This window comes from Dendropsophus ebraccatus, chromosome 15, assembly GCF_027789765.1.
Source record: "Dendropsophus ebraccatus isolate aDenEbr1 chromosome 15, aDenEbr1.pat, whole genome shotgun sequence".
Lineage (NCBI taxonomy): Eukaryota > Metazoa > Chordata > Amphibia > Anura > Hylidae > Dendropsophus > Dendropsophus ebraccatus.
Genome location: NC_091468.1, coordinates 67,137,517 through 67,163,378, shown reverse-complemented (window position 1 = coordinate 67,163,378; position 25,862 = coordinate 67,137,517). Strand labels below are relative to the sequence as shown.

General features: G+C 46.8%; 1 protein-coding gene across 4 annotated transcripts in view; it reads left to right on the top strand.

Moving 5' to 3' along the window:
• Positions 1–243: 243 nt before the first annotated feature.
• SHPRH (SNF2 histone linker PHD RING helicase) overlaps positions 244–25,862 on the top strand; it is an 86,634-nt gene continuing 61,015 nt past the window's right edge. Inside the window, exons 1-8 of one of the 4 annotated variants that reach the window (XM_069955351.1) lie at positions 244–373; positions 3,930–4,563; positions 12,101–12,230; positions 14,664–14,882; positions 15,965–16,043; positions 16,882–17,032; positions 21,205–21,292; positions 22,999–23,270. In XM_069955351.1, the coding sequence (XP_069811452.1) occupies positions 3,949–4,563; positions 12,101–12,230; positions 14,664–14,882; positions 15,965–16,043; positions 16,882–17,032; positions 21,205–21,292; positions 22,999–23,270 (1,554 nt within the window). In that variant the 5' untranslated portion in view covers positions 244–373; positions 3,930–3,948. Of the gene's footprint in view, positions 374–773; positions 793–3,929; positions 4,564–12,100; positions 12,231–14,663; positions 14,883–15,964; positions 16,044–16,881; positions 17,033–21,204; positions 21,293–22,998; positions 23,271–25,862 lie in introns of those variants that run through there. The other 3 variants (XM_069955347.1, XM_069955349.1, XM_069955350.1) reach the window with 3 other exon arrangements.

Below are 25,862 nucleotides of genomic sequence, written 5' to 3'. Positions count from 1 at the left end.
CACAGCTCTGACACCCGCACTATATTTACTACTTTCGCGCGTCATAACAAAGCCATTCACATGGCTAGTCACATGTCGTGACGTCAGAGCCCGGCCCGCCTATCACGACGCCTCTTTCACGCGGGGCCGTCCCCACGCGCCAGTAAGAGCTGCACTGTTATTGGTTGTTTTTTACCTTCTGAGTTCTGATTGGGCAGGCCGTTATGAGCGGGGCTTAGCGCTGGGACGTGATTGGCTGCGTATCTGCTTCCGGTACATAGTGATGAATGCTGTAGATATAGACGAGTCGTGAGGCGGCAGCTGAACGTTACACAATGGTTGTCGGTGCGTGTTACCGGGGAGTGTAGCCACTGCAGGCGTCAGGTTTATTCCGGTGGGTTACTTTGATGTGTACTGTGTATACGGTCTGTGACGCGGTACCGCAGCGCTATTAGAGGTCAGAGGTGCTGCCATAGTCTACTGCTGCAATATTACTGGACAGCGGGAGGATGCTTTACGGTTATAGATAGTGATCCTTCCCGGGCAGTGTGTGATGGTGAGGCTCCCTGATTTATCAAACATGGTGTAAAGTGAAACTGGCTCAGTCGCCCCCGGCAACCAATCAGATTCCACCTCTCATTCCTCACAGACTCTTTGGAAATTGAAGGGTGGAATCTGATTGGTTGCCGGGGGAGACTGAGCCAGTTTTACTTTACATCCTGTTTGATAAATCTCCCCCCTGTCCTCAGAGCTCTCCTTCAGCTACAAGTATAGGTGGCTTAGAATACACCTGAAAGTGACCCAATCAGTACGGTAAGCCAGTATATACCGCAGTGTCATCCCTGTACCGGCGTATACCGCAGTGTCCTCCCTGTACCGGCGTATACCGCAGTGTCCTCCCTGTACCGGCGTATACCGCAGTGTCCTCCCTGTACCGGCGTATACCGCAGTGTCCTCCCTGTACCGGCGTATACCGCAGTGTCCTCCCTGTACCGGCGTATACCGCAGTGTCCTCCCTGTACCGGCGTATACCGCAGTGTCCTCCCTGTACCGGCGTATACCGCAGTGTCCTCCCTGTACCGGCGTATACCGCAGTGTCCTCCCTGTACCGGCGTATACCGCAGTGTCCTCCTGGCAGAACAGGGCCTCAGACTCAAATACACAGTGGGCCAAAATGAAAAAATTGGAAAAAGTTCCTGGCACTGTCAGAGGGGGCTGGGGTGTTCCTGTGGCTGGCAGAAAGGGGCGAGAGCTTCTTGGTGCTGTCAGAGGAGAGCAGGGGTTTCTGGCGCTGTCGGGGGGGGGGGGGGGGTCCTAGCGCTGTCAAGAAGGGGGGGCGGGTTCCTTCCTGGCATTGTCAAGTGGGGGGGGGGGGGGCGTTCCTGGTGCTGTCAGGCGGGGGGGCGTTACTGGTGCTGTCAGGCGGGGGGGCATTCCTGTGGCTGTCAGAGGAGGGGGCGGGACGTTCCTGTGGCTGTCAGAGGAGGGGGTGGGATGTTCCTGTGGCTGTCAGAGGAGGGGGTGGGACGTTCCTGCGGCTGTCAGAGGAGGGGGCGGGACGTTCCTGCGGCTGTCAGAGGAGGGGGCGGGACGTTCCTGCGGCTGTCAGAGGAGGGGGCGGGACGTTCCTGCGGCTGTCAGAGGAGGGGGCGGGACGTTCCTGCGGCTGTCAGAGGAGGGGGCGCGACGTTCCTGCGGCTGTCAGAGGAGGGGAAGGGGCGGTCCTGCGGCTGTCAGAGGAGGGGGCGGGACGTTCCTGCAGCTGTCAGAGGAGGGGGCGGGACGTTCCTGCGGCTGTCGGGGGGGGGGGGGGGGGCGGTCCTGGGGCTGTCAGAGGAGGGGGCGGGACGCTCCTGGGGCTGTCAGAGGAGGGGGCGGGACGTTCCTGCGGCTGTCAGAGGAGGGGGCGGGACGTTCCTGCGGCTGTCAGAGGAGGGGGCGGGACGTTCCTGCGGCTGTCAGAAGAGGGGGCGCGACGTTCCTGCGGCTGTCAGAGGAGGGGAAGGGGCGGTCCTGCGGCTGTCAGAGGAGGGGGCGGGACGTTCCTGCAGCTGTCAGAGGAGGGGGCGGGACGTTCCTGCGGCTGTCGGGGGGGGGGGGGGCGGTCCTGGGGCTGTCAGAGGAGGGGGCGGGACGCTCCTGGGGCTGTCAGAGGAGGGGGCGGTGCAGCTCCGAGTACAGTGTACTATGATGTAAGATATCGTAAATTGCTATGACATGACAAGTTTAGGGAGGGAATTCTCCATGCTGCTGCTGCACGTACCACCCATCACACACACACTGCCATGGGCTGCGGCCTGGTATGCCGGCTCCTCTATGGCCGGAGGCTTTCAGCATCATGTGCGATACCGACGGCAGTGACATGTACGCTAGTGGTGGATTTATTTGTACCACTAGCCCCAGGTTATTCCCAGATCCTGCCCTCACATGCCAATTCTATAGTTCACCTTAGGCACTGCACTTTTCCACAGTTCGTTATCTCAATAGTGCCACTACAAGAATCTCCCCACCCCCCCTTCCCGGCAGGAAGACTGAGCTGGACTGACTATCCTGGCTCCCACAATGTGGCTCCTGAAGTGCAGGATGTGTGATGTCTCCATGCTGCCTGTGCTGGAACGCCATTCACTTCTAGGTCGCAGGCTTAAAGGAGTTATCCAGTGCTACAAAAACATGGCCACTTTCTTCCAGAGACAGCCCCACTCTTGTCTCCAGCTTGGGCGGGGTTTTGCTGCTCAGTTCCATTGAAGTGAATGGAGCTTAATTGCAAACCGCACCTGAACTGGAGACGAGAGCGGTGCTGTCTCTGAAAGAAGGTGGCCATGTTTTTGTAGCGCTGGATAACTTCTTTAAAACTTCCTGCTGCTTAGAAGTTTATAATATGGTCCGTCTGGACTGCTGATAATCTACTCCGCTGCAACGTCCTGCGCGAATCAATTGATTTCCCCGGCGGGCCAATCCTGGCACCCTGCGCCAGAGTTTGACATGTCTGGGCTTGATCCATTGGTTGCATTTTAAGTGAACCTGTCCTGAGGTACACTGACCCAATCAGCATGAAATCCATTCTGCGGCTGGACGTTTGGGTATCCCTGATTCAACTAGGCCAAGTCGATACTGTGCATGACCCCCATTCTGATCCTGTAGGGCTCCTGCACAGTACTGACCCGGCATACTCGTATCCTGGGATACCCAAACTTCAGCCGCAGAATGGATTTCATGCTGATTGGGTCAGCTGGAATCACGGCAGGTACATCTTAGGCTAATAATGAATAGGTTTGTTCTTTTCTCAGCACATGTGGCTTCTTTGCTGGACGCGTGGCTGCCTGGGCAGACAATCCACATCACTTCTACACAAAAATCCTCAGGGGAGAACTTGCACCACTGGCCCCTCCTCCTCATGAATATAGAGACAGCAGTCTGCAGTGACACCACGCCAAGCGGCACACGACTAATCATAAGGAGGGGTGGGGCAGATGGGTGCACTCAGGATCAAAGTTAATTTGTGTATTGAAGAAAGTTAAAGAGGTACTCCGGTGAAAATCTTTTACTTTCAAATCAACTGGTGTCAGAACTGTCCAGAGCAAGAAAGGGTTTCTATGGGGATTTGCTCCTGCTGTGGACAGTTCCTGACATGGACAGAGGTGGCAGCAGAGAGTACTGTCAGACTGAAAAGAATACACCCCTTCCTGCAGGACATACAGCAGCTGATAAGTACTGGAAGACTTGAAATTTTTAAATAGAAGTAAATTACAAATCTATATAACTTTCTGACACTAGTTTATTTGAAATAAACACTTTTTCGCTGAACAACCCCTTTAAAAACCCCTGTGCCCCATTAAAACATTAGCAGCAAGTTAGAGGCTGTTAGTTTCCCCCCTTACAACCCATGCATGTTGTTAGTCATCCATTTTTAAGCACTTAGGGAATCTTATGTTCTTTGCTTTCCTTTGTAGGTTGTAGAGTTCCCATAAGATGGCAGATCGCAGGAAGCGTGCGGCTCCAGTCAAACTGGACGATGGAGCCAAGAAGCAGCTGTCCTGGAACATGCATGAGGACAGGAGGAATGACTTAACGCTAGAAGAGGATGGGGTACCTGCTGAGCCCAGCACATCGCTATGCTTAATCAATGATATTCCTGATAGTTTGTTACCCACCTATGAGAAAGAAGGTCCAAGTCCACGGCCACAAGGAAGAGCGAGCGAAGATTCGGGAGACGTCTTGGCCTCATTATCTGTTGATCTTAACTTGAAAGTTCTGCCTGTTCCCCCTGATGATGATGGTGATGTCTGGAGAGCGCTGCTCTGTGTATTCAGTCTTCGTGTTCTTTCTGGAAAATATACTAGTGCAGATTTTCAGGAGTGCAGCTTTACATTGACTAGTTCCTCTTCCTCACCTACTCAGCTTTTGCTTTGTGTGCGTGAATCAGATGTAGATGATGAAGGGGCTAACCGAGCGTCCAGCCACATGTGCGCAGAGGTTCCTGTAGAAACTTCACTTGGCAGACAACTGCTGGAAGACATAATGTGGTTGCAGAAGAAGAAGCTCATTGCACTTTATCAAACGACGAGCCAACGTAATGTGCTTGAGGTAATTGAGTTTCCGGTTGTGGTGTGTCAGAGTAGCCATGTTCCAGGCTAGGAGCAGGTACAGAAAGTCCAAGGGGTATTGGGTATACCCCAACATTTACATGTAGGACAGCAATGGACTTTCATATAAATAAGTCTCTCTATATTATAGTTAAAAAGAAAGTTCCAGTAATGGAAATATATATGTGTGTTATTGTCACTGTCACTATAGAGAATAGACATGTCAAGAGTTTTGATCGGTCTGAGTCTGAGTGTTCATACCCGTACCAATCAGGAGTACGAGAGGGGAGAAGACCACCCTAAGCGCCATCCTCTGTCGGCTCTGTTTCACATGATCAGTTGGGCCATAATGTAAGTCTATGGAGCCTGACTGATTATACTGCCACAGAGCCGGGAGTGAATGCACTGCAGTACAGGTAGAACACCCAGGCCTGGACTGATGAAAACTTTTGACATGTCTCTATGACATGTCAAAAGTTTTTAATGATGACACTTTCAAGGAGAAGTCTGGCGAAAATTTTTATTAAAGTATTGTATTGTCCCCGAAAAGTTATACAAATCACCAATATACATTTATTATGAGAAGTGCACATAAATAGTTTTCTCTACCTGCACCTACTACTGCATCAAGGCTTCACTTCCTGGATAACATGGTGATGTCACTTCCTGGATAACATGGTGATGTCACGACCCGACTCCCAGAGCTGTGCGGGCTGTGGCTGCTGGAGAAGATGATGGCAGAGGGACACTGAGGGACACAGGGCACTGGAGGGACACTAAGCATCCCCCTGCCATCATCTTCTCCAACAGCCACAGCCCGCACAGCTCTGGGAGTCGGGTCGTGACATCACCATGTTATCCAGGAAGTGACATCACCATGTTATCCAGGAAGTGAAGCCTTGATGCAGTAGTAGGTGCAGGTAGAGAAAACTATTTATGTGCACTTCTCATAATAAATGTATATTGGTGATTTGTATAACTTTTGGGGTGCAATACAATACTTTAATAAAAAATTTTGTCAGACTTCTAGGGATGCTCTTCTACACCTGTGCCCTGCAGCTCCCAGTGTAGTGTCGTACAATCTGTCATTCTTTACTCTTCTGGCTTCCGGGACACTCGTCTCTGTGCTCAGTCATCGGCAGCCTCAGGCTGGTTTCCCACTCTGTAGTTTTTTGGAAAGCTGCTACTGTAGTTTCTGCCAAAACCAGAAGTGGATTCTAATGGGATGGAAAATATAAAGGAAGGACTTGTACTTCTCTGTCCTGTTATGGCACAAAAACTGCCGTGTGTGACTCCAGCCTTAGTGATCGCTTTTGCAGATCCTGTTTAGGCCTGACTGTCTCAGAAGCAAAAAAGAAGAGGAGCGAGCAGGAGACTGAATTACATAGGGCTTTTTTTAATAGCCCCCACAGCAAAATATCAAAAGAAGCTATATGATGGGATAATCCCTGCTGAAGAATGTGTCTGCTCCCTTGATCTGGAGCCATATTAACCCCCTCCCGCCGCTGCACTGTAAATTAATGCCTGATACTGCAGCGACATTAATGTACGCTGCAAGATGACACAAGTGCAGGAGCTACGCCTGTGTCAGCCGGGGACCCGCCGCAACTCTCGCGGCTCCGATGCTGAGAGTTTACCCTATAAATACCGCGGTCAACACGACCGCACCACCTCTAGGGCTCCTGATAGAGAATTCTCCCTCTACAGAGGGAGAATTCTCTGTCCAGTGTCCATCGGGGCTCTGCAGTTTCCTGGCTACAGAGCCGGCAGAGGGAGGAAAGGCAGGGCGTGCCCCGGGCATGTGGCCTTGAGCTCTGCCCCCTCCCCTCTCTCCCCTGCCGCTGTCACAAGATTACACGTCTCGATTATCATGCAGCAAGTGCTGTGTGTGTGTGTGTGTGTGTGTGTATATATATATATATATATATATATATATATAATATAATATATACACTCACCGGCCACTTTATTAGGTACACCTGTCCAACTGCACGTTACCACTTAATTTCTAATCAGCCAATCATATGGCGGCAACTCAGTGCATTTAGGCATGTAGACATGGTCAAGACAATCTCCTGCAGTTCAAACCGAGCATCAGTATGGGGAAGAAAGGTGATTTGAGGGCCTTTGAACGTGGCATGGTTGTTGGTGCCAGAAGGGCTGGTCTGAGTATTTCAGAAACTGCTGATCTACTGGGATTTTCACGCACAACCATCTCTAGGGTTTACAGAGAATGGTCTAAAAAAGAAAAAACATCCAGTGAGCGGCAGTTCTGTGGGCGGAAATGCCTTGTTGATGCCAGAGGTCAGAGGAGAATGGGCAGACTGGTTCGAGCTGATAGAAAGGCAACAGTGACTCAAATAGCCAACCGTTACAACCAAGGTAGGCAGAAGAGAATCTCTGAACGCACAGTACGTCCAACTTTGAGGCAGATGGGCTACAGCAGCAGAAGACCACACCGGGTGCCACTCCTTTCAGCTAAGAACAGGAAACTGAGGCTACAATTTGCACAAGCTCATCGAAATTGGACAGAAGAAGATTGGAAAAACGTTGCCTGGTCTGATGAGTCTCGATTTCTGCTGCGACATTCGGATGGTAGGGTCAGAATTTGGCGTCAACAACATGAAAGCATGGATCCATCCTGCCTTGTATCAACGGTTCAGGCTGGTGGTGGTGGTAGTGTCATGGTGTGGGGAATATTTTCTTGGCACTCTTTGGGCCCCTTGGTACCAATTGAGCATCGTTGCAACGCCACAGCCTACCTGAGTATTGTTGCTGACCATGTCCATCCCTTTATGACCACAATGTACCCAACATCTGATGGCTACTTTCAGCAGGATAATGCGCCATGTCATAAAGCTAGAATCATCTCAGACTGGTTTCTTGAACATGACAATGAGTTCACTGTACTCCAATGGCCTCCACAGTCACCAGATCTCAATCCAATAGAGCATCTTTGGGATGTGGTGGAACGGGAGATTGGCATCATGGATGTGCAGCCGACAAATCTGTGGCAACTGTGTAATGTCATCATGTCAGTATGGACCAAAATCTCTGAGGAAGCTTACAGCACCTTGTTGTATCTATGCCACGAAGAATTGAGGAAGTTCTGAAGGCAAAAGGGGGTCCAACCCGTTACTAGCATGGTGTAACTAATAAAGTGGCCGGTGAGTGTATGTATGTATATTTCAATGTCAGTTCAGGCCTTGCTGTATGTAGTAAATAATAAACTGTATAAGTTACCTCTCCCCGGTGTCTTCCTGGCTTCTCCGCACTCCCCACAGCCGCCAATACAATTTAAGAGCTGGTCTCTGAAGTAACAGGATGCTCAGCCAATCACTGGGCAGGACAGAACCGCAGTGGCCAGTGATTGGCTGAGCACCCTTTTACTTCAGAGACCGGCTCTAACGTTGTATTGGCGAGTGCAGAGAAGTCAGGAAGACACCGGGGAGTGTGGAGATGTAACATATACAGTTTATTATTTACTATACACAGTCATCAGCTGATCGTTGTCTTTATTACATGGAGCGATAATTTGCCGCATCAGCCTGATTGTGCAGATTATCGCTCTGTGTAATAGGGCCCTTAGACTGTAGAGAGACGCCCTTTTGACAGAAGAATGTTGACAGCTCGTTGACTGTTCACATATTTCCAGGAAGAAGATTAAAGGAATATCACAATTGAAGTCCACATTACATCAACGTTCATCAGCCAAATCCAGGAGTAGGTCCAAAATATATAAAGGCCGTGTTAGGGCTTATTCCCAGGATCTGTGAAACATGGACAGGGAAGCCCTGAAATGGAGTCTCTCTCTGCTTCTGGCATGATATTGATGCATCATGCCGCGCAGGGGGAGGTGAAATACCCCAGTCCAGAATGGACTATTTGTGGTGACATTGCACCCTGAAAACATAGAATAAAAACTGATCAAAAAGTCCTATCTTCCCCTTTAAAATTCTACTACCATACACACAAGGCTCTCAGGCTGGACTCAAACTAGATGTTTTTTTCTGAAAAACGCCACAAATATAATATAAAAATTGGCATATGTATTTTTTTTAAATTAAAATTAAAGAGGACCTGTCACCCTGGCTGCTGTGGCGGAGCCCGTCTAACCCCCCGGTTAAGCCCAGCATACTTAACCCTCCCTGGAAGTTCCGCTCCTGGACCCGGTCCCAGGACGGAGAAATCACGGCCTGAAGCTGTGCTCGTGCGTTATGCAAATCATTAGAGATGAGTCTGACGTCCATAGAAAATGACTGATCCAGTGGCTTCAAGACACCACAGCAGCAGCCGGAGAATGGGGCGGACTGTGTCACAGACCCTCCACGGTGGCACTGTCGACCTGATATTAAGATAATTTTTCCAGAAGATGCCGGATCACACAACATCGCTAAATGTATATGTGTGACGCTCATGCATCTGGAAACTGGCAGCATGGATATATGTATATCTGTGCTGTCAGTTTCCCCTTGTACTGGCCTGTAGCCACCCCCAACCCGCCAATATCGCGTTGTAGTGGTTCTCGCGCTGCGGTTGGTTTAGTGATCGGTCTTTCTCCCAATGTTGGTATTTTGAAGTAAAAATACTTATGTTGCAGCGGCACGGAAGGTCAATCTGGCTTTGTGTAGAGCATCCGTGCCCTAGGCCTGCAGCACCCCTTTCCCTGTCTCCATCCAGCCCAGAGGCGTTTAGAAAGTAAAGGGAGACAGGAAGAGAGGCGTCGCAGGCCTGGGGCACGGATGCTTAAGGCCACGCCAGATTGACTGCAATATAAGTATTTTTTCCTTAAAGTGTCACTGTCGTTATTTTTTTTTTTTTTTGCAGAAATCAATAGTCCATGCGATTTTAAGAAACTTTGTAATTAGGTTTATTAGCCAGAAAATGCATTTTTTATCATGAAAAAGCAGTTTGAAGCTCTCCCCCCTGTCTTCATTGTTCTCCTATGGAGAGAGCTAAAGAAAAGACCAAAACAGGACAACAAAGAGTTAAGGCCCTATTCCACGGAACGCTTATCGTTCGTATTCGGCCGATATCGGCCGCTACAGACGATAATCGTCCCGTGGAATAAAGTGCAACGCTCTGCCGCCATCGTTCATGTCGACTGATCGTTGCAGTCGCTTGTTTTTCGACATGTTGAAAGACAAGCGACTGTTATAGCAGCGATCTGCTGCCGTCGCTCCATTGAATAGGAGCGTCGGCAGCAGACGCTGCTATATCCTATGGGCTGCCCGGACGATCTAGCGATCACCCGGGCAGCTCCCCGCCGCCCCCTCCCGCACTCACCCGCTCGCTGCAGCCGCGATGAATAGCGGCGGCAGCGAGCGGGGAACGAGGAGCAAACGAGCGCTGAGAGCGCTCGTTTGCGCCTCTAACGACCTGTGTAATAGGCCCATTAATCTACAAATACCTTACCTGTTATCTCCTGGGACAGTCACCACTGACCTGTCTGAGCTCAGATTACAGCTGTCACCCAGCTCTGTGCCTGTAATCCTCTGTTATCTGCTTTCTGCTGCCGGCTAACTCCCTCCTTCCTCCTCCCCCCTCCCCTCTCCCTAGAGCAGACAGGGTACGACTCATGCAACAAGTCACAATTTTCAGATTTTTTGCAGTGGATGGAAAAGAGGAAGGAGGGGGGGACCTGGGAAAAGTCTTTTTGAATGCAGATAATGGCATATTTGGCTAATAAACCCAATTACAAAGTTTCTTAAAATCGCTTGGACTATTGATTTCTGCAAAAAAAAAAAAAAAATACGACAGTGACTCTTTAAAATACCGGGAGAAATTGCGACCCCTGAACCAGACGCTGCTTGTTGACCTCTACAACGTGGTAGTGGCGGCTTGGGGGGCGGACACATACCGGTACCGAGTTGCTTTAACACGTCATAGCAATAGTGATTGTGAATAAACCTATGTTATAGATGGGCCAGTCATGGCAGTCCAAGGCCAACACTTGTACATAACTGACTATACTAGGCCCCTAGGGGGTCTCAAAATGTGTGTGTGGGGGGGAATAAATCAACCCTTCCCTCTCCTTTTCCTACTTTCCAAGTAAAAAAAAAAAAAAAAAAAAAACAACAAAGAATAAAAAATTGCTATCCCCATGTGTGGAAGTGTCTGAACTAGTAAAACTATCAGGCTACATTCACACAACGTCAAAAATAGAGAAAAGGCAGCCGATTTTGATATATAAAAAAACGTCCGTTATTGCTGCGATTTAACTGACTGCAATAGCAATGCATTGAAGTCAATGGAAAGACGGACGTCCAATGTACTGAATATTGGACGTTTTTACTGCGGACGTCAAAATAATGAACATGCTCATTATTTTCGGACGTCTTTTGCAAACAGCGGACATTTTTTGTTAGTTGTTCACACACAGTTTTTCTTTTGTCACCGATGCTTCTTTGTTCTTACTAAATTCAATGGACTTTTCAATTAAGCCGCATCCAAAAGGGAATTAGTAACCAAACTAGAATAATGTACCAGCAGCAGTCAGAAGGCCAGACCGCTAAATAACATCTGTTATTTTAGCCTCAAAATGACAGACGTCATTTTAAACGGAGCTGAAAAAACGTTGCGTGAACATGGCCTAACATTCCTCACCCTGCATGGTCAACCATGTAAAGATATCAGAAAAAAGAAGAACCTATTGAAAAGTTACATCTTGCAAATGGACTACTGACAAAAACTACACATCGCAGTGCAAAAAATTATCTCTTCAGGTGGAGAAACAAAAAAAAGCAAGTTAGACTAATCTAACCCACTGATAGCTCCTTATAGCGCTGAGGATGAAGATATGTCTGATACCATTCCCATGCTGTTAGTTGTGAAATCCTCTGCCCGGTAAGCTATTAGGAGCACTGGGGGTGAGGCTAATGCCCCCGAGCACCGATCGGCCCACCCCCCAATGATTTTCAATTAAGGGGGTGCTCTGGGGCGGTAGCCTCACCCCCAGTGCTCCTAATAGCTTACCGGGCAGAGGATTTCACAACTAACAGCATGGTAATGGTGCCAAGGGTGAAGGTAAGAGACATACCTTCCTCCCCAGTACCCCCGTGCCCACTAAGGAGCTATCAGCAGGTTAGATTCATCCAACCTGCTGATGGTTCCCCTTTAAAGTGAACGTACTACTTCACTAAGTATAATTTTTATATTACCTGGTTGGCACTCATGCGTAGATCCTGGTAGCACCGTTCAGGAAAAATGCCATGTCTTTATGCATGTTGGCGTTTTTTCCCTCCAATTCTTCAATAGAATACAAGGAATTACATGATAAAGTATCAGGTGAATTTTGCAGTGTAAAACACAGGAGAGATTAAACCTTTCCAGAGCGGGAGAGGTTTCCTATGGAGATTTACTACTGCTCTGTACAGTTCCTGCCATGGTCAGAGGTGGCGGCAGAGCGCACTGTGTCAGACTGGAAAGAATACACCACTTCCTGCAGAACATACAGCAGCTGATAAGCACTGGATGACTTGAGATTTTTAAATAGAAGTAAATTACACATCTGTATAACTTTCTATTCTCTCTTATAGTTTGGGATCTATCTGCTAGAAGCCTGCTTCTCCAAACCAGAATTTCTCAGTGAAGGACACAGGAGAATGAAGAAATCTTGTCTTATTATTCAAAAGCTGATGGAAAAGTTTTATAACTTCACAATTCCAGGTACCGTACACATAGTAATATTATAGGTGATTACAACGACTTGCAGAGAGAACATTGCATAAAACTATAACAGAACAGATCTGTTATATGCAGTCCTTATCTTTTTACATTAAAGAAATTTTTCCAGAAATGGAGACCCTTTATTTTAAAACATTATAATTCACAGGCAATTCTTGACATAGTGAAGCCATTTCAGTTCACAAAATGGTATTGTACGGAGTCATTGAAGGGTACCTTAGGGGCCTTACAACTTCCACATTGATTTTCTTTCTTTGTTGCACTGTTCTTACTGACTCCTTTTGCTATTCTATGTTGTGGACACTTTTCCCGATATGATATGATGACCACTCTGTCCTATTAAGGGTCTATCTTCATGTCCTGATTCTCTTGTTACAACCCTGTTACCGGCAAATGTTTCTTCTATATTTCTGGTTTATATGTGTTGCAATGTTTGTGCCGTGCATGGCACCTTATTGTTTTTGGTATAACATTTGAAAATCCAATAAAAATATTTGGGAAAAAAAAAAAAAAAAATTCTTTGCACTTAGTCAGGGAGGCGGAGCTGTCATCATCTTTAGGAAGTTCTGGTGCTGTATGATGGACATACAGATCACCGTAGTGTGATATATGGAATTCCATAATTGAACACATGGGGATGCTCAGTTGAAGTTTTGATTTTAAAGCAACTCTGTACCCACAATCTGGCCCCCACAAACCACTTATACCTCTGGAGAGCTGCTTTTAATCCAAGATCTGTCCCGGGGTCCGTTCGGCAAATGATGCAGTTATTGTCCTAAATAACAACTTTTAGGGTAGCTTCACACCACCTGGATCAGCAGCAGATGTCAATCCCGCTGCGAGTATGTGCTATCATAGGGGTGAATGGTACTGGATCCACAGCTGATCTCGCTGGGAATCCGCAGCGTGAGATCCGCAGTGGATCCGGTAGGTGTGAAACTACCCTTAAACTTGCAGCCCTGTGTCAAACTGCACATGTGCTGAATTGTTAAGTCACCTGTGCAGTGTTCACGGCAGAGGAATAGTAAAAATCTAGGCTACGCCAATTTGACACAGGACTGCACGTTTAAAAGTTGTTTTTTAGGACAATAACTGCATCACCTGCCGAACGGACCCGGGACAGATCTTGGATTAAAAGCAGCTATCCGAAGGTACAAGTTGTTTGGGAAGGGCAGATTGTGGGTACAGAGTCACTTTAATGTGTAAAGGTCCTTTTACACAGACAGATTATCTGACAGATTATTGAAGCCAAAGCCAGGAACAGATTATAAACAGAACAGTTCAGAAGGGAAAGACAGATTTCTCCTTTTTTGCCAGATCCGTTCCTGGCTTTGGCTTCAAAATTCTGTCAGATAATCTGTAATTTAAAATATTTTTGCAGAAATCAATAGTACAAGTGATTTTAAGAAACTCTGTCTATAATAGGTTTTAGTAAGCAAAAGAGTTTCCTTCTGTACTCAACAGCTGTTTTCCTACCTCCCCCCCTAACTTTTTATCCGTACATTATCAGGAAAAGTTATCTTTGCTACAGAGGAGCAAAGTGAAGACTGGTTTGCTGAGTCTATTATAACCTATGGAGGAGGGAGGTGCGAGAGGGATGAGTGAGTAGGAAGAGGAGAGAACCAGCCCTGCAGTTTGGAGACTGGGCAGATAAAACACTGAATTCATATTTTTGTCAGGTCACTGCCTGTCTGTGAACTTGGTGAGAGAAGTTTGCAGGATGTAGTGTTTTGCAGGGCTGCCGTTTCTCCTCTCCGTGCTCACCTTGCCCCGTCCCTTCTCCCTAGAGCAGTGCCTCTCAAACTTTTTCTACTGGAGCCTCACCCAACAGACCAAGGCAATGCCTGGGCCTCACCAGACTGACCAAGAGGGTGCCTGGGCCTCAGTATCTGTGGTGGAAGTCCATTTAAAAGCTGAAAATAATACTAGGGCTAGCTTTCACCCATCTCCCAAGCTCTAGATACTAATAAATTAAGTACAAAATAAATTAATAATAACAAATCACACTTTTAGGCTGGGTTCACACTATGTATATTTCAGTCAGTATTGTGGTCCTCATATTGCAACCAAAACCAGGAGTGGATTAAAAACACAGAAAGGATCTGTTCACACAATGTTGAAATTGAGTGGATGGCCGCCATATAACAGTAAATAACGGCCATTATTTCAATATAACAGCCGTTGTTTTAAAATAACAGCAAATATTTGCCATTAAATGGCAGCCATCCACTCAATTTCAACATTGTGTGAACAGAGCCTTTCTGTGTTTTTAATCCACTCCTGGTTTTGGTTGCAATATGAGCAGCACAATACTAACTTAAAATATACGTAGTGTGAACCCAGCCTAAGTACGTTTGTTTTTATCTAATTTATTTTGATTATTTTAGCATTGATAATGTGTTTATCTACTTTCAGATATTTCCGATGATGATGAGGAGGAGTCGGATCAGGAGCTGGAAAGACAAAACATTGAAGAACTCTATGATTATGTCCGACAGACTCACCAACGGGAAGCGAAGGTTCTGAGAGAAGACGTGCAGCACCCAGCCCTGATCCCCATCCTGCGTTCATACCAGAATGAAGCCGTCACTTGGATGCTGCAGAGAGAGAGCTGCAACCGTGTGCCTTCTAGCGGTAGATACATTGGCCGCGTGGCTTCTAGCGGTAGATACATTGGCCGCGTGGCTTCTAGCGGCCAATGCCATTTATATGGTTAATTAGCCGGACACGGCTTGCTGCTTAATTATCGAGCCGTGTGATAGGCTCTAGCACATGGTTCTCCAAACTGTAGCCCCCCAGCTGTTGCAATACTACATTTTCCATCATGCCTGGACAGCCAAAATCAAAGCTTTAGCTGTCGGGGCTTGATGGGAATTGTAGTTTTGCAACAGCTGGAGGGCCACAGTTTGCAGACCCATGCTCTAGCAAATCGGCTCTCACCTACACTGCTCATTGGGCCATGTAATACAGCTCTTTCATTGTGTGGCCGTTCGATTACACGGTACAGATCCAAGAGAGAATGCGCTTAGCGCACACTTCTTTCAGTCCCGATCAGTCAGCGTCTGAACACCCAGACTCAGACTAATAGAAACTTTTGAAACGTCTCTATGACATCAAAAAGTTATTTTTTTGTGTTTTTTTTTTGTTCGGACCGTGCCCATTAAAGGGGTAGTGCGGCGGTAAACAATTATTCACAGAATAACACACATTACAAAGTTATACAACTTTGTAATGTATGTTATGTCTGTGAATGGCCCCCTTCCCCGTGTCCCACCACCCGTGTACCCGGAAGTGTGGTGCGCTATACATACCTGTCACGTGCCGAATTTTCTCCGATCTTCAGTCAGCGATGTCGTCTTCGGACGGCCGGGCCGAATCCCTCAGAGCGTCCTGAGTGCCGGCCGCCCTCTTCAGCGTCATCAGATGCTCAGCCGCGATTGGCTGAGCACAGTTTGGCTCAGCCAATCACGGCTGAGCAGCTGATGACGCGGCAGAGGGCGGCCGGCACTCAGGACTGATGGAGGGATTCAGCCGAAGACGACATCGCTGACTGAAGATCGGAGACGAGTGAAAAAAAAGACACACGTATGGAAAGCTATAGATATATTTTTCATGTTTGTCAGGAGCTTCTCAGACACGTGACATTTGTGTATTTATGAGGGTCTTGTGTTATTCTGGGTTGCACTTACCTATTTTTTATTTTTTCTTTTGTGTAGAAAATGCACTGCATCCCTTATGGAGAGAAGTCACAACAGTGGATGGGATAAAGATCTTCTATAATCCCTTTTCTGGATGGTAAAACCTCATTAAGTTTATTGGTTGTTGAATGACCTGCTTGTCCAGTATGCTTAGTTTAATAGTCATGCATAGGAAATGGAGAGCCAACAACCATTTTAAAGGGGTGCTCCGACCAAAAAAAAAACACTTCATGCAGGACATACAGCAGCTGATAATAAGTACTGGAGAACAAAAAATTAAATAGAAGAAATTCATAAATTTATAACTCTCTGACACCAGTTGATTTGAAAAAAAAAAGGTAAACTGGTGTCAGAGAGTAATAAATTTGTGAATTTCTTTTATTTACATTTTTTTTCTCTAGTACTCTGGCCCTGGCCCGGCCAATCACAGAGCCGCATTTAGCGGTATGCTCTATTAGGCTGATTAGTAGCGTGTACAGTTATAAGGCCAGCATCAACACCGCCGGTACTGTCCCGTTTCCTGGTGCTGGCCGGGGCTGTTATGCAAGGCATCCGGAATTCCGGACAGATTCCATATGTGCACCTTGAGCTGTCTGTAATTCTTAAATAATAAATCCTGATGGGTATCTGAGCCAAATAGAAACCTATAGAGGTTGGAAATCCGGGTGAATTTCATGAACATGTAGAAGGGGGCCTCATTCTGTGTTTTTTTTTTTATATTAATACTTGTAGAAATGTATCCTTTAATGTGTCCATTCATTTAAGTGGAACACTAGATGACTCCTCTCCGTATTTTATGCCCCCTCCCCCCACGTGTGCGCGCGTGTTTCCCGCTGCATCACAACACAGTAAATTATTACAGAAAAGTCAGAGTTTTGCACAAAGCAATTAGTCATGCGGAGTCTGTTCTTTGTACTCCTTCTCTTCTCCTCCAGTATCATCCGTGAACGTCCCGCTGCTGCACACGAGTGGCCTGGAGGTATTCTCGCAGATGAAATGGGTCTCGGGAAGACAGTGGAAGTTCTGAGCTTGATCCTTTGTCATCCTAGGAAAGATGTCAGAGCGGACTTGCTGACATTACCTGAGGTAAGAGGCATTCTAGGTCTGGCAGATGACAGCCAGCTCAGATGGAAGCCACCAGCCTGAGAGGAATGATAAGTTGGGGTTTGCGACATCAAGAGACCTCATTATTTCAGGCTTTGGGACTTTGTGGTGTCAGTGCTCATTTCTGTTGTTTTTCTCACAATTAGGTTATAAGAAAACAAGTGTTTGGAGCAGAAGCCTATTCTCTTCTAGATTTTATTTCTGCATTAAGGCTATATTCACACAACGTACCTTTTATGAAAAGAATGGCCGTTCTTTTCATAATGGAATGATTTGAAGTCAATGCAAACAACTGGCTTCGACTCACACAACGTATTGAACAATGGACGTTGTTTGCTACAGCCTTCGGAATAATGATCATGTCAATTATTCAGTCTTTAGTGCTATTTTCATTTAATGCAACGGACGTAGTTTTAAGTGTCAAATAACGGCCGTCGTTTATACATTGTGTGAACAGAGTCTAAATATACAAAAAATGGTTATTTTTATTCTTCTAGCGTTTGCTTTTAAGAGTTTAACCCCTTAAGGACGTGGCCCATTTTCGTTTTTACGTTTTCGGTTTTTCCTCCTTGTGTTTAAAAGGTCATAGCACTTGCATTTTTCCACCTAGAAACCCACATGACCCCTTATTTTTTGCGTCACTAATTGTACTTTGCAATTACAGGCTGAATTTTTGCATAAAGTACACTGCGAAACCAGAAAAAAATTCAAAGTGTGGTGAAATTGAAAAAAAAAACGCATTTCTTTTATTTGGGGGAAATGTGTTTTTACGCCATTCGCCCTGGGGTAAAACTGACTTGTTATGCATGTTCCTCAAGTCGTTACGATTAAAACGATATATAACATGTATAACTTATATTGTATCGGATGGCCTGTAAAAAATTCAAACCGTTGTTAACCAATATACGTTCCTTAAAATCGCTCCATTCCCAGGCTTATAGCGCTTTTATCCTTTGGTCTATGGGGCTGTGCGAGGTGTTATTTTTTGCGCCATGATGTGATCTTTCTATCGGTACCTTGATTGCGCATATACGACTTTTTGATCGCTTTATATTACATTTTTTCTGGATTTGATGCGACCAAAAATGCGCAATTTTGCACTTTGGAATTTTTTTGCGCTGACGCCGTTTACCGTACGAGATCAGGAATGTGATTAATTAATAGTTCGGGCGATTACGCACGCGGCGATAGCAAACATGTTTATTTATTTATTTATTTATTTGTTTACTTTTATTTAAAACCTGGGAAAAGGGGGGTGATTCAGACTTTTATTAGGGGAGGGGGCTTTTTACTATTAACAACACTTTTTTTTTTTTTTTTTTACACATATACTAGAAGCCCCCCTGGGGGACTTCTAGTATATACACTTGGATCTCTCATTGAGATCTCTGCAGCATAGATATGCTGCAGAGATCAATGAGATCGGCACTCGTTTGCTTTCGGCTGCTGCAGCCGAAAACGAACGAGTGCCGAGCCGAGGACGGCGCCATCTTGGACGCGTCCCCGGCCGGCATCAGTAACGGAGATCGCTCCTCCGGGACAAGGTCCCGGAGGAGCGATCTCCCCCACTAGACCCCAGGGAAACGTTGCCTCCGGTAATCGGAGGCAGCTGTCAACTTTGACAGCTGCCTCCGATTAGCTAATTAGCGGGCACGGCGATCAGACCGTGCCCGCTAATAGCAGCGGTCCCGGGCTACTCGCGGCACCCGGGATCGCGGCACTTCTTTGAAGTGCAAGTGAGGACATATGACGTACGCATACGTCCTATGTCCTTAAGAGGTTAATCACCTCTTACCACCTTTTTTTATTTATTTTTTTTTTTAAAGGAGGAGTCCGGCAAACATTTTTATTTAAGTATTTTATTGCCCCCCAATAGTTGTACAAATTAACAATATACACTTATTACGGGAAATGTTTATAAAGTGCTTTTTTCTTGCACTTACTACTGCATGAAGGCTTCACTTCCTGGATAACATGGTGATGTCACTTCCTGGATAACATGGTGATGTCACTACCCAACTCCCAGAGCTGTGTGGGCTGTGGCTGCTGGAGAGGATGATGACAGGGGGATGCTCAGTGTCCCTCCAGTGCCCTGTGTCCTTTTGCCATCATCCTTTCCAGCAGCCACAGCCCGCACAGCTCTGGGAGTCGGGTTGTGACATCACCATGTTATCCAGGAAGTGACATCACCATGTTATCCAGGAAGTGACATCACCATGTTATCCAGGAAGTGACATCACCATGTTATCCAGGAAGTGACATCACCATGTTATCCAGGAACTGAAGCATTGATGCAGTAGTAAGTGCAGGGAAAAAAGCTCTTTATAAGCATTTCCTGTAATAAGTGTTTATTGGTAATTTGTATAACTTGGGAGGCAATACAATACTTTAATAAAAATTTTCACTGGACTTCTTCTCTTTTAAGGGCAGGACATACATCAGTACAAAATTATTGAGGCACATACACATTACTAGGATATCTCATTCTAAATCCATAGATATTAATATGGAGCTGCTCCTGAGTCCACTGGCACTGACTGAGAGATTGGCAGGGTAGTGTTTTGTCATGAAGTATAGTAATGACTAGGGCTGGGCAGTATACCGTGAAAATACCGATACCGTCCCTGGCGTTGGTTAACCGACCTCAACTTCGCCAGGACGGTATCTGCGGTATTTTCACCCGCCCCAGGACACTGACAGGTCAGGCTCCCCTTCCGGCCACTCTCACACGGAGCCTCCTCTGTCTCTCAGCTACTAATAGCGTGCAGTGCTTGGGGTCCCAGGCCACGTTCCCTTGCCTCCATCCTGTCACAGCGGGTTAGCTTTGTCCCCCCGCCCCGCTCTAGCCGGCCAGTCTCCACTTCTAATAGTCAGAGCACGGCTAGCGGGGTGATGTCACGGAGCGGGGACCGCAAGTGGCCTTTGGACACTGGACCGCGTCCAAGATCTCCTGCTCCAAGGCGTGATGTGGGGACCGGCGGCGAACCGAGCACTGACACCAACAGGTGCCGTGCTGAGGCTGGGGAGGGGGCTGGCGCAGTTATAGGGAGAGGAACATAAGCAGGATCTGAAGCTTTGTTTACATGGGATCAGACCCCTTGTGATTTGGTCACTTTATTGTACTCTTGTGATCAGCTGACTCACTAAGTCTCTGATCACACCTGTGTCCAAGTTTTCATTGACAACAGTGCAGGATCCATCCATACATGAACACCACCTGCACCACACTACAGGATGTGTATATAGAGGTATACAGCTATGTACACACTACAGGACATGTATATAGAGGTATATAGAGGTATACAGCTATGTACACACTGTAGGGCATGTATATACAGGTATACAGCTATGTACACACTACAGGATGTATATATACAAGTATACAGCTATGTACACACTATAGGGCATGTATATACAGGTATACAGCTATGTACACACTACAGGACGTGTATATAGAGGTATACAGCAATGTACACACTACAGGACATTTATATATACATGTCTTGTTGTGTGTACATAGCTGTATACCTCTATATATATGTCCTGTAGTGTGTACATAGCTGTATACCTCTATATACATGTCCTGTAGTGTGTACATAGCTGTATACTTGTATATATACGTCCTGTAGTGTGTACATAGCTGTATACCTGTATGAACATGTTCTGTAATGGCTGTATACCTGGTAATACACGCCCAGGTCTCTTCTGAGACCCCCTAATAATAATAATGACTATAGAGTAAATGGCCCAGCCTTGTGTTGCTGCTCAGAGAGTTCCTTTTTAAAAAAATTATTGAAACAAAATCGCCGGTTTGACATGGCCAAGTGGGTGTGGCTTGCACACAGGGCGTGTCATAATTATCGTTCAGTTATCATCTACAATAAACCGCAATATTGATTTAGGCCAATATTGCCCAGCCCAGCCCTGGTAATGACACTTACTGCCATTTCTTGCACTGCAAAGAATCATTTTATTTGGTATAAGGAGCATGAATGATGTTGTATGATATTGCTGAGCTATCAGCCAGCACCTAGTAATATCACCTCTAACCCTCGCTGAGTACAGAATATATTGTATGAATCTGATTTTCCTCATTTCCATTTTTATACCATATAATCAGATTGAATGAATAATGCTAATTTTTTTTTCTCCAGGGGAAAACTGTAAACTACTTTGTTCCACCACCACCCAAACAAAAGACAAAGAAGGACGGGGAAGTGGACAATAGGCTGACTTACCCAAGTGAGTGCTTTACTTAAAGTGGTTGTGCTGCGAAGTAAAATCAGAGGTGCACCATATACAGTAATACCTTGGTGACCGAACAAAATCAGGGGAGATAAGTGTAGGTCTTAGACACCAAGGCTACAGGGGTGGGGATTTCTGTCCAATGACTGGAATCCCAGTTCTAAACTGGTGGGCGGCAGCCAGAGAGGGGCTCCCTGCCAGGCGTTTCTGGTGACCCGGAATTCTTGCACAGTGATGTCCTCCCTCTTCAGGTGACTGGTTCAATCAGGTGCATATGAGACACGCCGCCGTCATTATGATGGGAGTCCCTGCTTCTTTACAGTAAAGTATGACGCACCGCTACTTACTGCTAGTCTAGAGGAGGTAAGTGGTGATGCTTTTGCATCACCGCTTAACTCTTTGCACTCTAGGGGCCGGGCGCAAAAAAAAAAAATATATATATACATTTATTTCATATATGGGGGAGAAAAATAGTACAGTTGTTACTTTACTAAAAACAGCACATCTGTCATCCTGTTTTTAGTAACTTACATCCCTGTACTATTTTTCTCCCCCCATATATCTCATCACTTGCTGGTCTCTTCTCTGAACTTTGACCCCGCTTTGCCATTCAACAGTGCCGACATTTTCCTACAATGCCTCTAATGCAGTGGTAGGGAACCTTGGCTCTCCAGCTGTTGCAAAACTACAACTCCCATCATGCCTGGACAGCCAAAGCTTTAGCAGTTAAACTGAGCCTGAGTGACCCAACTTTGTGCATACCCGAAGGCGGCCGTCACCAAGGGCAACAGGTTATCAAAACAAAGCCGCACATGTGGGATTAGTAAGTCTATATCTCTCAAACGATACATTTTAAGAAATTCCTGTATATTGAAAATGTGTTTCGTTCAGCATAATGCATCAGTATAGACCTAGTTTCTTTTTCATGATACAATCCCTTTAATTCTGCACTAAAGTGAGAATATTATTAGAGCTCAATAGAGCAGCTCTCCTGCCTCTCCACCTGTCTCTCCGTCCTCCTGCAGACAGCAGGGGGCTGCAGGACTCTCACTTTCTTTAGCAACCCTTCATTACAGATGTAAGCTAAACTGTCAAGGTCTTCTACCAGAGTTGCTTTTTGGGATTCAAGCGTTTTTATTTTTTTTTTATTTATTTTATTTTTTTTACAGGCCGATTTTAGAAATCTGTAATTATACATTTACACACTGTGTGTTTCCTGAATGCAGAAACTGATCCTGAGCAGTGTGTTTGTGCCACTGCTCTGTTCATGGATCATCGGAATGCTGCAGATTTGTGTGGAGGATCCACAGCGCATTTTAGTATCACTTCTGTGGATGAGTTTTTGTAATTTATTTAAAATTTTCAGTCTTCCTGTACCCATCAACTGCTGTATGTCCTGCAGGAAGTGGTGTATTCTCTCCAGTCTGGCACAGTGCTCTCTGCTGCCACCTCTGTCCGTGTCTGGAACTGTCCAGAGCAGCAGCAAATCCCCATAGAAAACCTCTCCTGCTCACCAGACTGGAAAGAACACCCCACTTCCTGCAGGACATACAGCAGCTGATAAGTACTGGAAGAGTTGAGATTTTTTAATAGAAGTAAATTACAAGTCTCTGGCACTTTCTGGAACGGATCTGATGCAAATTGGCAATATACCGTTCCCAAAACACATTCATTTATTTTTTTTTTTCTCTTCCTTTTCACAGGTTTACAGGTCATGGTTTTAGCAGCAATTAAGGAAATGAGCAAAAGTAAAGCAAGTAAACGGGTGTCCACAGTCTGCATCCTGAAATATGTCAGCTCCACATACAGATACGACATGCAGAGGAATCAACGACTGCTGAAAAAGACCATGGAAAAGCTAGTTGCCAAAAAGATAGTGTCACAGGCTAGAGGTCGTGGACTTCAAGGATCCTTTAATCTGGGAGTGAACTTTAAAGAACACATGATTTGCAATGAACCTGCAGTCCAAAAATTGGTGAGCCACCATGGACAGGTGTTTGTGTATTTCTCGCTCATATCATTGGGGGCCACAGACACAGTGGGTATAGGCTGGTGCCACTAGGAGGCGACACTAAGAAAAGAAAAAAGTGTTGGCTCCTCCCACCAGGCTATACCCCGCCTGCAGGCACTGAGCTAATCAGTTTTAGCTTAGTGTCCGTAGGAGGCAGACACTCCTGCAGTAACTGTTTCTGCTCTTTATTATTTTAGTTTATTATTTTACATTTTCTCCCTTTTAGGTGGGATACATAGACTATCATGTCTCCCTGTTTCCCCAACGAGCAGGGCGAGCAGCAGAGCGCTGCCAGCACCCCTAGCTCCAAGAAGAAAAGCGGAAAACATGAGCCTGGAGCGGGCTCCTCTGTCCCACCAGCCCGAGGGTCACCCGGACTGCTGGAAGTGCTCCCCCCTGTACCAGCAAACCCCTCCTGGTGAGCGGAAAGCTGAAGGGGTGACCCTTCCCTCTCCCATTCCCTGGGACCTGCTCTTATCCACCCTAGGGCCTGCCCCTGCTACTTCCCGCCATGTCACCTCCATATCCCGCGGGATCTCACTCCTCCCATCCTCCCCGGGTTCACCCTCCTCTCACCTCGGGATCACCCTCCTCTTTATTCCCCCTAAGGGCATACGTAAAGACCGGGCATAGCTGTAGCCCTACTCCTCTTCTCCCTCACCTGATAAGTCACATGGCACTGGGTTCTACTTACAGACACATGTAGCCGTGTGCCGCCCGCCAGAACCCCCCTGCAAGTCAAACACTAGCACTACTAACAAACCGCCCGCCGCCAACAGGTCTTCTGGGAGGCAGGCAACATTGGAGGTGGGGCAGGGCTCTCACACTGCGGACAGTCCGGTCGGGTCATACTGTGCTCCGGGGCCCCTACATACTAAGAGCCGCGTTCCCGAAGCTCTCCTCACAACCGCGCCGCAGCGCCTGTCACATCTTCCACTATAGCCCCCGGCTTCATGGCCTTACAAGGCCTTCTAGGGGGTGTGTTTTCTTCACACCAACCAATAGCAGAGCAGCGCGCCCTACCTGCTGTCTGCTATTGGCGCTGTTGTCTCTGTCTTTCTCCCATGCGGGCTGCACTTCTTTCTACAGCCCGCTCGGAACAGTTCATGCGCCTCCTGCTGGCCATTGGAGGCTCTGCGCCTCCTACACTGTTAATAGTGCCTCTCTCTACAGCGCCCTCTAGTGTTAAAATGAGATTACTACAGCCCCCATATCTTTGTATAACAATCTTTTATGGAGGTTGTATAAAAAATTGTCGACAGGACAGAGACCACTTGGTCCATCAGTATTTCCTTTCTTCTATCTTGGGATAGACATGTTTAGCCACAGACAGCTTTCATTTCAATTATTATACCTCCTATAGTACCGATTATAGTTCATGGATCTTGTGCTGCAGAGGTACCCTTCTGCCTCTTTAACGGTGGCAACCTTTCACAGGGATACATGGCACTGCCTGTTGCTCGTCATATTACTTCGGCGGGTGAAGCAGCCCTACCGCCTGTCATGTTACTGACCATTGCTACATCAGCAGTCGCATGGCACTGGCCATCGCCACATGGCATTGACTAACGCCACCTCTACAGTCACATGGCACTGCCCATCGTTGCATCAGCAGTCACATGGTACTGGCCATCGCTACATCAGCCAGTCTAATGGCACTGTCTATCGCCACCTCAGCAGTCACGTGGCACTGGCCTTTGTTACATCAGCTGTCACATGGCACTGACTATCGCCACCTCTGCGGTCACATGGCACTGGCCATCGCTACCTCTGCAGTCACATGGCACTGGCCATTGTTGCATCAGCTGTCACATGGCACTGACTATTGCCACCTCTGCAGTCACATGGTACTGGGCATCACTACCTTTGCAGTCACATGGCAATGGCCATCACTATCTCAGCAGTCACATGGCACTGGCCATTGTTACATCAGCTTATCACATGGCAATGACTATCGCTATCTCAGCCGTCACATGGCAGTGACCATTGCTACATCAGCAGTCGTATTGCTCCCTTCCACAGGTGAAGTGGTCGTGTCTCAGCGATGCCATCCTGCCTCTCATATGGCACTGACTATTGCTACATCAGCGGTCTCATGCCACTGACTATTGTTACATCAGCAATCACTTGAGACGCTCTGTCGCTACATTAACAGTCATATTACTCCCTTCCACAGGTGAAGTAGTTGTGTCTTAGCGATACTATCCTGTCTGTCACATGCCACTTGGCTATTGCTACATCAGAGTCACTTGAAACGATATAACGCTACATCAGCAGTCGTATTACTCCCTTCCACGGGTAACCTAGTCATGCCTCAGCGGTACCATCCTGCCTGTCACGTGGTACAGGCTATTGCTACATCGGCAGTCATCTTACACCTCTACACAGGTGACATTTTTGTGCCGCGGTAATACCATTCTGCCATACATACTGTAAGACGGAGTATTACATCCGTACTCCTTTTCCTTCCTTCCATTGGTGATGTAATCATGCCACAACAGCACCATCCTGACTGTCGAGTGGCATGCCTATTGCTGCATCAGTTTCATCCTAGCA